General features: G+C 35.8%; 1 protein-coding gene across 1 annotated transcript in view; it reads right to left on the reverse strand.

Annotated features, from left to right (window-relative positions):
- Positions 1–11,096, reverse strand: part of LOC145676066 (uncharacterized) — a 57,020-nt gene extending 45,924 nt beyond the window's left edge. The window contains exons 1-2 of the mRNA XM_081746931.1: positions 10,793–11,096; positions 1,638–1,881 (exon numbers count right to left, since the gene is read on the reverse strand). Of these exons, the coding sequence (XP_081603057.1) occupies positions 1,638–1,881; positions 10,793–10,984 (436 nt within the window). The 5' untranslated portion in view covers positions 10,985–11,096. The remainder of the gene's footprint in view (positions 1–1,637; positions 1,882–10,792) is intronic.
- Between the last annotated feature and the right edge of the window lie 542 nt (positions 11,097–11,638).

An 11,638-nucleotide genomic window follows, 5' to 3' on the forward strand; every position in this document is an offset into this window, starting at 1 on the left:
AAAGCAAGTCACGTTTCTTTATCTTATTTTTCCATACAAATTTAACAACTTTGTTGTTCTATATTTCTAGCACTACTGTAGTGAAAGACAAACTAATTGTCCGTAAAACACAATTTGTGGAGGAAATTGCTGCTGAGTTACTTTGCTAAACGTTGTTTACTCTAAAACCCAAATTGCATTGTATGGAATCCGGTCAGTTCGAGCATGGTGCAAAAAGTCAAATATAAAACAACTGCCATATTACAAACAGTACTTATACATTTACTTTAACCGTAGGAATCCATGTTATTTTGGGTTACAGGTAATCCCAAGGGGGATTTCTGGAACCCACTTAATATTTTTATACAATTAAAAGGTAAAGGAGTTACTTTAAATTTTCTTAGTTCAAAAGCGTGCAAGTATTCTCATACAAAAACACAAGATTTATGCCGTTCCCTCTACAGGAAGCTATAGTATACTTTGTAGCTACTATGACGAAACCGGATTCAGCTGCCGCCAACAGTACAAAACAGTTGCTTGGTTGGCCAGTGTGGCCAGATACTATACTTTATTTAACTCAGAGTCATGGGAGATACAATTACCTTTGATATTCTGACCATATAACACTCTGACACTTACATTACATTTGTTTTCATATTCGAATGAAATGATTCCAGATAATCCCAAGGGGGGGGGGGAGATCCTCAGACTAACTACCCTATTTTCTAGGTTTTATTCATTTTTTTTGTATCACTATGGTAAATTAAGTAATCGCAACTAGAAAAGAACAACTAGATGATAACATTTAGTTGGAATTTTTCTTTGACAAAAACTACCATATAGATTCGAGGATACACCTTCTCTTTGAGATTCGTAGGGTTAAGGCACGTGCTTCTTAATCCACCTATTCCACATAGTATTGTCAATACGTATTTACACACAGGTTGCAGAACAGTACGTTTTGTTTCTAAAAGAAATTTGTACACGGTGGGAGATCAGTTAATGAACTGCGAACAAATGGAACAACGAACACAAGTAGTGTGTGAGTTTCACTTAATTGGATTGTCTAACGACAAATTTTCTTCAAATGACTTCCAGATGTGTATATATAGAGTAACTGGAATATCAGAATTAATTGAAATTAAGAAACAATATATGTGAAGGTTCAGGGTACAATATGAACCAACGATCTATAACCACAGTTGTCTCAGTGTCTAGGATCATCAGTGTCCAGCAAGGAATACGACAAGTTAATGATTATGCCAAAATTATAAACAACAGCAAGAAAAATATACCTGCAAACAGTGAAATGACATCAGACTAAGCGAGAGTCAGTATTAGTATTGTAGTTCGAAGAAATAATGTTACGAGGTGTTTATATATATATATATATATATATATATATATATATATGAAACTGTACTCGCCTGCTGTTTGAACCTACATTTATTCACCAGTTCACAGCAATTTCAATGAACTACAAACTGATTTCAAAGAGGACTATAATATGCTAACTCTAGATAAAATAGTTTCATTTTATATACTAGTACATGTTGCGTGAAATTAAAAATTGAAATAATGAATGTGATATATGGGAACAGTCGAACATTTTTTTTACATTTCCACTTAAGGGAAAGGAGTAAGCTTTTTTAACTCACCATCATCAAAATCCGCAGGTATCTCCTCTATTTCCTTCTGCTTCTGAAGATTCTTCTCATTTTTCTTATTTTTGGCTTCAACTGTTTTATTTTCCTTCTTCTGTTGTTTTGCAGAGCTTCTGTTTGTGTTTTCCTTCACTGGTGACGACTGCACCTGATCCTGCTTCCTCTCCACTGCCTTCTCAGAATGCTTCTCGGATGAGCTTTCGCTGGCACTAGTTACATGGCCATTCGCTTGCGATTTCTGAAATAACAAAAAATCAACTTTATATTGTTTTTTACTGCTTAGATATTTACTTAAGGAACTTAAGAATCAAATAAGAATGTTCTTGCCTTTTATCCATGGTTATCGAACATACTTTTTCCTAACATTAATTTACTTTCTTTCCCTCTCTTGCTGTAAAATGCATCCGGGCGCCTTTCCAATATACAGGGGAAAGTCAAAAAGTAAAGAGACTAGAAAAGGTACATTTATTGTAATAACAGAAAACAAACATTTTTCTGCATAATCTCCCTGCACTTTAACGCACTTTTCTCAAGGTTTCACGTTTCTTTTTCTTTTTTCTAATTTATTCCGTCGGAAAAAAAAAAGTTTTTCGGTTGCACATGTAACCAATTTTGTACCACATCAATCGTTGATGTATCGCATCATGTTTTGTACCGATGATTTAAGTTTCATCTACAGTAACGATTTGCTATAAAAATCCATTTCCTTCGCGACGATAACGGGCCAAATGTTTACAATAGATGTCCAACCTTTGTGCCTTATGCTGCGCTGATAATTTTTTCAGGACCCATCTTGCAAACACTTTTCGAAAAATTTAGCCAGTCGTTTAAGATGGAATACGCTGAAACATGACAGATATGTAAAGTATTGGTGATTTCGTCTGTTTTCCATCACCATACCCTCAACGACTTTCAACTTGTCCTCAGTCGTAGACGTCGATGGCCTGCCCGATCTATCTTCGTCACATAACGAAGTTCTTCCCTGTTTGAAATATTCTATCCATTCGCATATCTTGCTTCGCGATAAACTATACTGCGCTTGCATTAGAGGAATAATTTCCGCAGGATTGACACCTTCCACAAACAAAAAGCGAATCACTGCCATCATTACCTCCTTGGTGCAGATCGACAATGGAGCTGCCATATTTAACTATCTGCTACACTCCACCGGCTAACGCAGGAATACGTGACACGTTGCACACAAGTATTGCAGACGACACTAATTCAGCGCTGGATACAAGTAGTGTTATCAAACTCTAGTGTGAGAAATTGCAGAAATCCTTTTACTTTCGACCTTCCCTCGTATAATATGCCTGGGTTTTAAAGAAAATTTATTGGACAAAGATACTTATTACAAGTAATCACCTAAGTGAGCTTGTTCAAGTATCGACCAGAATAAGCCGTGTGTTTTACCTAGTGGCCTTGTGTTTTTAGGTTGGTATTCCTGATATCATACGACTTCACTTGTTCTACGTTTCAGTTCCGCATTGCTTGGATTACTGAGTTCAGTGTTACCATGCTGAGGGATAAACGCGTAGTTAATTTTCTCGTGGAGAGGGATTACACACTAAACCACTATCCGCAAAATACCATTGACCTTTTCTAATCCTCCAAGAAGCAGTACAATTTCTCTTACTATCTTTTTTTTTAGAATTATCTACAATGAGAACTAAACAGAATAAATCGGACCTACTGAATCAAGTTGCATCAGCGGAAAAATACAGTTTGTTATCAGCAGGAATATCAAAGGATAACGAGACCTGTAGTTTGGTTTTGTACAAATATAATTTTATTCATAGTACGGTAAATTTGTAGTTCTAACGATACGTCAACAAATTAAACTTATATAAATCTTTCCTTAGAGTGTTTTGTAATACTTGGATGAGTTTAATTGTGCCAAATATGGATAGCGTACGCGCCTTCGGCATAAGAAACCCAGCAGCGATTCCCGGTGGAAGTTGATGTGGTTTAGAACCCACGTTAAGCTGTAGATCTAAGTCCCATATAACCTTGCTGCTGAACGGGACGCTAAGCTTCCACCCAACCAACTAACCAACATCTGAAATCAGGTGTTTTCTTAGTTGCATGAAATTTGATAAACGTGCCTGTATCTAATTTTTTAAATTCCCTTAACACTTTCAGTGTACTCTGCCACTTTTTTCTTTCAATAATCCCTTTAAAACTGCTGAGCTGGATGCATTGTTAGATTCCTCCTTTTCTATGAACTATCCAGGGTTGGCAAAAACCATGTTTTTTATTGAAAAGGTTTTTTTTTTTTTTTTTTTTTTTTAAATAATTTGCTCTATGTATTTATATTACACATGGCCAGAAATAAGTTTGTTTTGCCTTGGTCTTATTATGCAACAACCGGGTTATGCTAAAAGAGCTCACATAAGCTTAACGCGGAATCCAAACCGCTTCTCGGCTTACATCCGAGAGAAACTGCCCTCCGTTTGAACTCGAAACTGGGACTGCCGACTCTCTCATGAAGGACTCCTGATATATATTTAAAATAATAATAATAATAAAATGTTATACTGATCTTGACGTACTTGTTAATATAATTGTCAAGAGTCATTTCAGAAGGACAAAAAGATAAACAGTTGCACAAGTGAAGCGATTATACAGAATTACATATGAACAATTTCAAAATGTTGCAGAGTAGAGAAGAACTAATTTAGTCCAAATTAATTTACTAAAATTTTTATTAGTCCAATTTAAAGAAATACAACGACTTAATTTGCATATAAGTAAGAAAAGTGAATAAAGGTAAGAATTACTTTAGTTCACTTTGGCTCTGACCCATTTATACATAAATAGATACCGAAGATACTTCTGATTTCAATAAATGCCTCTCATGGGGTTTGTATGATCCCCCCCAAAAGTACGGCATTTCGATGTATTTTATCACCCCCCCCCCAAAAGTACGGCATTTCGATGTATTTTATCAATAGTAATCATTATTAAAACGAAACAATATTTAGAATTTTTCTTTGATTGCAATTGCATAACAATAATAAACTATAAAAAAAATCACAAAAGATAGATTCATTAAAAAAACAAAAGTTGCTTTTGTAGTAGTATAATCTCTGGGAGAATTTAGGTCTGAACATAATACGAATAATATACGGGAGTGAAACGTGATAACCCACAAGTGTGTTTTCATCAAGATTTTACGAACACTTCCACTTTTACGAACATATTTAGTTTTTTGGTTTAAACCAACCAACCCTGGAACTATCCCATAAAAAAACAGTAAAAGCTTAATCTTCGGAAACCAAGATTACATCTTCTATGGCAACTCGTATTTTGTACTGCTAAGATTATCACTACTCTTGTATACAGGATGGCCCAAAAGTACGTATACAGTCTTACAAAGTATGACATTTTAAATTTATTAAGGTAATTAGTTTATTTGCTTCCGTCTGGTTCAAGCTTAAGGTATGAGTGAAGAGAGATTAAGAACAAATAATAAAGAAACTAAGTCACTACCTGAAGGGATAACAATAAGAAAATTGTATAAAATGTCATGAGCCGGTCAGTACGGGAGTGTATACCTACTTTTGGGCCACTCTGTATTGTACGCTATACGAAGGCGCTGTGGATCAGTGGCAAAGTCCTCACCTCTGGTTCTATCCCAGTACACGCCAAGTGCACTGTGGCGCATAAACACCATATGCATGGGCTTTCTCGAAGTTTTCCTCTTCCCTCGCATCATATTACATCATTTCGTTCATTTAGTCAGCAAAGTCTTCCTTAAATTCAGAGTATAACTGTGAAACGTTAAAAACTTAATTCTTGCCGGGGGTAAAATAGTAACGAAATTGTAGTAAACAGTTAACTACTTTCCACACTTCAGCAAAACCAAACTTTTTGAAAAAGTGTGATGCACTCCCTCATAGCAAGAATTAAGGTATAGAGTTAGTAATTATCAGAAGCACAAGGCATGACATCCCTTCTAAAATACATTGTTTCTACAGTTTCCGATGGTTCAGGGCTTACTACGCAGGTAGAAGAAAGCAGAAACTTAATATCAAGAAACAATAAAACAATATTAATATTTTGAAACTAAGTTGTAAGGTAAAATTGATTCATTATCCAGCAAGTGATCTGGTTAAAACAACACGATTGGAAAAATATTGATAAAAAAATTAAATGAAACGCAATCTAAGTTTTACGTCCAACGCATATGCCGGCTAGGCTAAAGGAGACCATAATGATGAGAAAGGAACGAAATGGTGGAATGAAGAAAGTGGGAGAACCCATGAAAACCCACGCACGGTTTGTCCAAAACTTGACGCGAGCTGGGATCGAACCAAGAACTACATGGACCAGAGGTGAACGTTTTAAAACTGAGAATATCGATAAAAATAACGCTAATATTTTTAAACACTGTGGCGGGATATTGACGTGCTATTGAAAAAATGTTAGAACAGAAAGGAGTGTTTTTGGACAAGGAAGTGTCATAGCACCAATTCAAAGAACTTTTAAATTGTTCCAATCGTGGATTTAACTAATCAGAATATGTAATTCAACAAGGAGCGTAATTAAATAAAAATAAAAAACACATGCATGTAGATAAAAAAGTCATGAAAATGTAGCATCGATTTGCAGTCATCCTTTGGGCGCCTCAGATAGTATAATTTTAATACTGGTAGTTTTCAGTGGTGTATAGGAAATTAATTTAGGAACGAATTCACCACTTTTTCTGCCGTCAACAGTAGATTCCATTAATAAATTTTTCCACTCGTTCTGAGTTAACAAAAACTCAGCATTGGCAAAGTATTTCTGCTGACAACTGTACAACCAATGGAATGACCAGTTTTAAATTGAGTATGTTTCTTTTTTTATAGCAACTTTATTTTCAAGCAATAAAATAAAAAAATACTATAACATTCTTACAGGAAAAAAAAATAGATCGTAGGTTTAATGATCGGTATTGAAGTCAACGAAAACTTAATATTTCCGGTAAATCTTAAAGTATACGCTTCAGCTACGCATCGACAACTAGGACCGCGGTAAGAGTGCACTTTATGCCAAACATTCATTGGAACCGATTTCTCGGAACAGATCAGACATCAGTTCCCAAAAATAATCCTATGAATCGAAGCAATCGAAAAGTAAATTCTGGACAAGATCTGCAGACCACCTAATAAGCAATCGTAATCTAACTTCGCACCATCAAACTAAGGTGTATCACAACAGCGACAATAGATTACGATTGTTAAAGAATGATATACCACACTCACCAAAAATTTATTCTTCAACTGCTACGAATAATGGAAATATTCAGGAGAAATGACGCTAAACTATTCCGAGAAATCAATCCAGGTGAAACGGTAACAATCAATTTCGAGATCTAAATAGGGAGCTGTCGCCCCCAAACCCCCTGCTCAAGAACCAGTAAAGAAAATATCCAAAACAATAAATAATAAAATCACTACGATAAATCTAACGTAATAAGGAAAAAAACAACTGCAAAAAAATTAAGTAACCTTCACCACTAATTATAAATCAATCCAGCAAGAAGAAAAATTAAATACATTTCACTAATGGAACAACCTGCAGCAAACCTCTTCCATAAGTAATAAGCAAAACGAAGCATTAAATTATCAGGACGATAAGTTAAATTTAAATTCCTCTTTAAATACAACCACACATTCTCGATAGACTGCGTATGTACACCACTCTCGGGATCAACAAAGTTATGCGAATGATTCAGTCACATGAGTCCACTGTCCCTCATCCAAACCTACGTACCCCTTCCAACAACCGGTGATAATAACGGAGTCAGGATGTACAATGCTTAGAAATAATTTCTAAAAGGGAATTAGCACTGCGAGTTCTCGCTACACTCACTCAAAAATATTTCATTAGTTTCACGGCACATACCACCGACTATCCACTCCTGACTACGGCCCATTCGACCAACATTAAATTTGCGTCTACCGAACAAACTCTTATCCATCTCAACTGTTAGTCCAGGACCTCCGATAAGGTCACTAGAATTTCTAATTGTTTCAAGACACACCTCTCTACAGAAACACAACCAAACCGAAACAGTGTGCCTACTAAGTTTCGAGGAAATTCCAGAACACTCGTTGATAATGAAATCAATTAGTAACATTACAAACAAAAAAATATAATTAAAAAAAAACTGTGATAAAGATAAATTAACATTTTTTAAAAAAAAAAAACTTCCGTTTCACAGGAACATATTTCTTGAAACCCGAACACTTCCTATTATGACAGAATAACGAAATAAATAATCGCCCACTATTAAATTTCGAAAAAACATTGAACAGTCCACCAAATTTACTACAATTCTCAATGTTAATCAATCCACACAATGCTGCGAAACGATATCACTTCAGTATCACAAACATGTTTAAATAATAATAATAATACTTGAACAATCAAACTCGCAAAATGGTCTCTGTTTAACTCCTGGACAATATTAGAAAAACGAACAGACATCGAAACGGACTTCAGTTGACACACTTTACTACCTTCTGTTTGCTTCACCAATGCAACACACACGTTCACTTCCAAATTCAAACATAGAGCATGATCACTCAATATATAACAAATCAGCGACATCAACACAGCCAACCAACCACAGCATGAGACAATATCAGTGCTACCTAGCGCTAAAACAACAAAAGAACATGGTTATAGTTAAGGAGCCGTACTTCCCATTTAGGGAAGGACGAGAAACGCCATACTTTCAGGAATTATTCATTGACTATCTAGGATGTTAAAAAGTAGGTAATAGACTGAGTTCTTGCCCTTGTACTTAGGGTGTTTAGGTAGTGCAACAGTAAGATGTATCCTCGTGCACGGGAGATGAGAAGTAGCTGTTCTTAACTATTACCAAGAACATTCTCAACAAGAGGAACCAAAACACCGATTCCGTACCTGTTCCAGCGACAGTGATTCTGTTCCTACAATGCCATATCCAGTGATAAAATCACTTGTTCAGCATAAAGTGCACTCTAGCCAGGACCGCTTTAAAAGTGTATAGTAGATTAGAGTAGGGTGGGGTAGGATAGGATAGAGGTTAATAGACTCGAGTTAGGGAAATTCGGACTCATCTTGTTAAAATTAATAGAGTGTAATTTCTTGTATCCGGATAGGAATACAAATTGGAGTGGGTATTGTAAAGTTTACCCTTTAAAAAAATCAGAGCAATTTAATCAAATAACGAGCATAGAAGATTCAAAACTAATTTATTATATGTTATGTTACTTCAGTACGAACTCAGAGATAAGCACCTCATTTACAGCAACATGAGTTTGCAACAATGCTTATAATAACTTGTAATCAAATTATGTGTATGATAATGTAATAACTTATATCAAAGGTATTGCTGTGATGTTATAGAAATATAAATCAAAAATTACATTAAAAAGCTCCCAGAATTACGCCATTTTACGCAATATATCAAATTTTATCACTTATTTTCTATATTCATATTTTAGGAGTGTAACGATAGGGGTCTCTGCCCCCAATCTCCCCCTGTAAAAGTACTTACATAATACTGTAGGAGGGTGTTATTTATAGTTAGTTCAAAACGACAAGGTAAGGATTCAATTTCGTTATTTTTGAGTAGTGTAGTTTGCAACACTTAACGGTGCTGGTTTACTTTTGGAGCACCACATTTTGGAAGATAAACAGGTAAAATTTAATACTCTGCATGAAAAGATATATTTATAAAGAACAAATTTCTGCAGGAGGTTGGATTAAATAGAAGGTAATACACCAATGTTTTAGGTTTAGATGTGTACGGTTACTACTGTAAAATCATTACAAATGCTTTAACGATGGATAAAATAAATGAGTGCCTATTAAAGATGGCTATATTAGATGCTATTTTCCACAGTGTAAAGAAGCTGTGTTTTATGTCTGCAAGTGGCATCGAAACTCGTATCATTGCCAAACCATATTTCTTCTCACTACTCTCACCATCGCCGAGGCGCCTGCTCCCTTTGGACATACCCATCGCTAACGCCCGGCTGCACCAGCTTCGCCCTGAGCTGACTCGGTTTGATAGCATTCGTGCTTTTAAGTAGCTTTCTAGCACAGGTTGTGTTTTTTGCAGTGTAGTTTTATACTACACATCCGTAAGCCGTATTCATATGCAAATCGTAAAAGAATTGTAAATTTTCAACAATTGTTTCCGGTGGTCCCCTTGAATTTTATCTATGGCAAGTGAGATATTTTATGTCTCCCAGTGGAAAAGTTTTAGAGAACAATAAGGATATTAGTGGGAGAATTATAGTTTTTCAACCATTCTTTCCAGAAATGCGCAAAAAATTAGCCAGTACGAAATTAACAGTTGAAACTTACTAATTTTTGCGAAATAAAAATGCATACGAATATCTCAAGCGAAGAGCAAAGAAGGTATGAAAAACAAACTGGATAACTATGGTTAGCAGTTAAAAATGAACGACGAAAATGTGAGAGGAAGAATCTTAGGTAAGGGACATTAAAATAACAAATGAACAGCAATACATCGACGAAAACAGGTTCGTGTGTGTGTGTGATCGGGTAAAATGAAATGAAATCTTCAAGTTTTACGTCCCACGATTATGCCGGTTAGGTTAAAGGAGACGGTGATGATGAGAGATGAATGAAATGGTGGAATGAAGTGGGAGGAAACGGGAGAATCCCGGGAAAACCCACGAGGACGATGTTTGTCCACCTCAAAGTGTGTAATCCTGTATCGCCATTTGCGGAAGATTAGCCCTCACTTATTTAACCGTAGTAAAACACTTGTCATGATTTTACACTAGCAGACATAAAATATACCCGTATTACTCTGATTTTATCGCTTCCGAAAATGTATCCCTTATTCCTTTGCATTCAGATTGTTGGATTTTACACGTAAATTTTGCAAAATCCAGTATGCCCAAACTTGAGCAGCACCTGTTTTAATTTGAAAGTACCAAATAATAAACTTTCACGTTGTCTGCTATACTTGTTCATGTTTAAAATTAAAACATACATGTATTCCTGATTCACGAAAGAACATCCATAATTTACAATGACATAAGCAACGCTGGTACCTAAGAACAGTTTGAGCAATATGGACTACAACAATTAAAATACAAATATAATAAGGAATGCCCACTTTTTGTGATGCTCACCTTATCCTTCGGTTTTCGTTTCTTGCCAGCTGGTTTCCGGTCATCGGCCGTCGATGTGAGTTGGTCAAAAGGTGGTTCTTCAGCAGATTTAAACCCAAATGCGAATACCAACACTGCACATAGGATTACAAATCCAACAGGAAACGCATATTGGGTATTAACGACTTCAGTTAATTCCATTGCAGATATCATTCCAGAGGCTATGTAATACAATTTCTTTCCTGTTAACTATATTCGCGCATCCTCTTGCCAGACTACAAGTACTGAGATGACGCGTACATGACGTCAGCGTCAACGTTCACCAAACTGGCAATCCAGCGTCTGGAAGGTGCTGTCCCCTATCCAATATGGCCAGCTCCAAATATGAAATTCTCTGATCTGTGAAATCGATGCATAGCAGTATATTGTGCTCACTTCAAGGTTAAGTTTAGATGACAATCTAATGGAGCGAAATATGAATATTTATGATATAAACTAAAATAGGAATTACTCGGGAGATTTCCAAATCCTCACGGGCAAGATAAGCACATTTTTTAAATGAATATGTTTGTTTATAAGTATTCTTGTTCGTTTATTTGTAGGGCAACGTTCCTTTTCAGCAACAAGAATGTACAGACGAATCTGTGTCAGTCTGGGATTGGGACATGCACCAAAGAAGATCGAAATGATATGAAATAAAAACTTTACATTTCTGCAAAGAAGATCTACAAACAATCTCTACAGAGAAGATGGAAATTTCACGTCCCACACTTATGCCAGCTAGGCTAAAGGAGACAGTGATGATGAGAAATGAATGAAATGATGGAATGAAGAAAGGAGTGGAAACGGGAGAAACCTGAGAAAACC

This window comes from Thermobia domestica, chromosome 18, assembly GCF_964235325.1.
Source record: "Thermobia domestica chromosome 18, izTheDome1.hap1.1, whole genome shotgun sequence".
Classification (NCBI taxonomy): Eukaryota; Metazoa; Arthropoda; class Insecta; order Zygentoma; family Lepismatidae; genus Thermobia; species Thermobia domestica.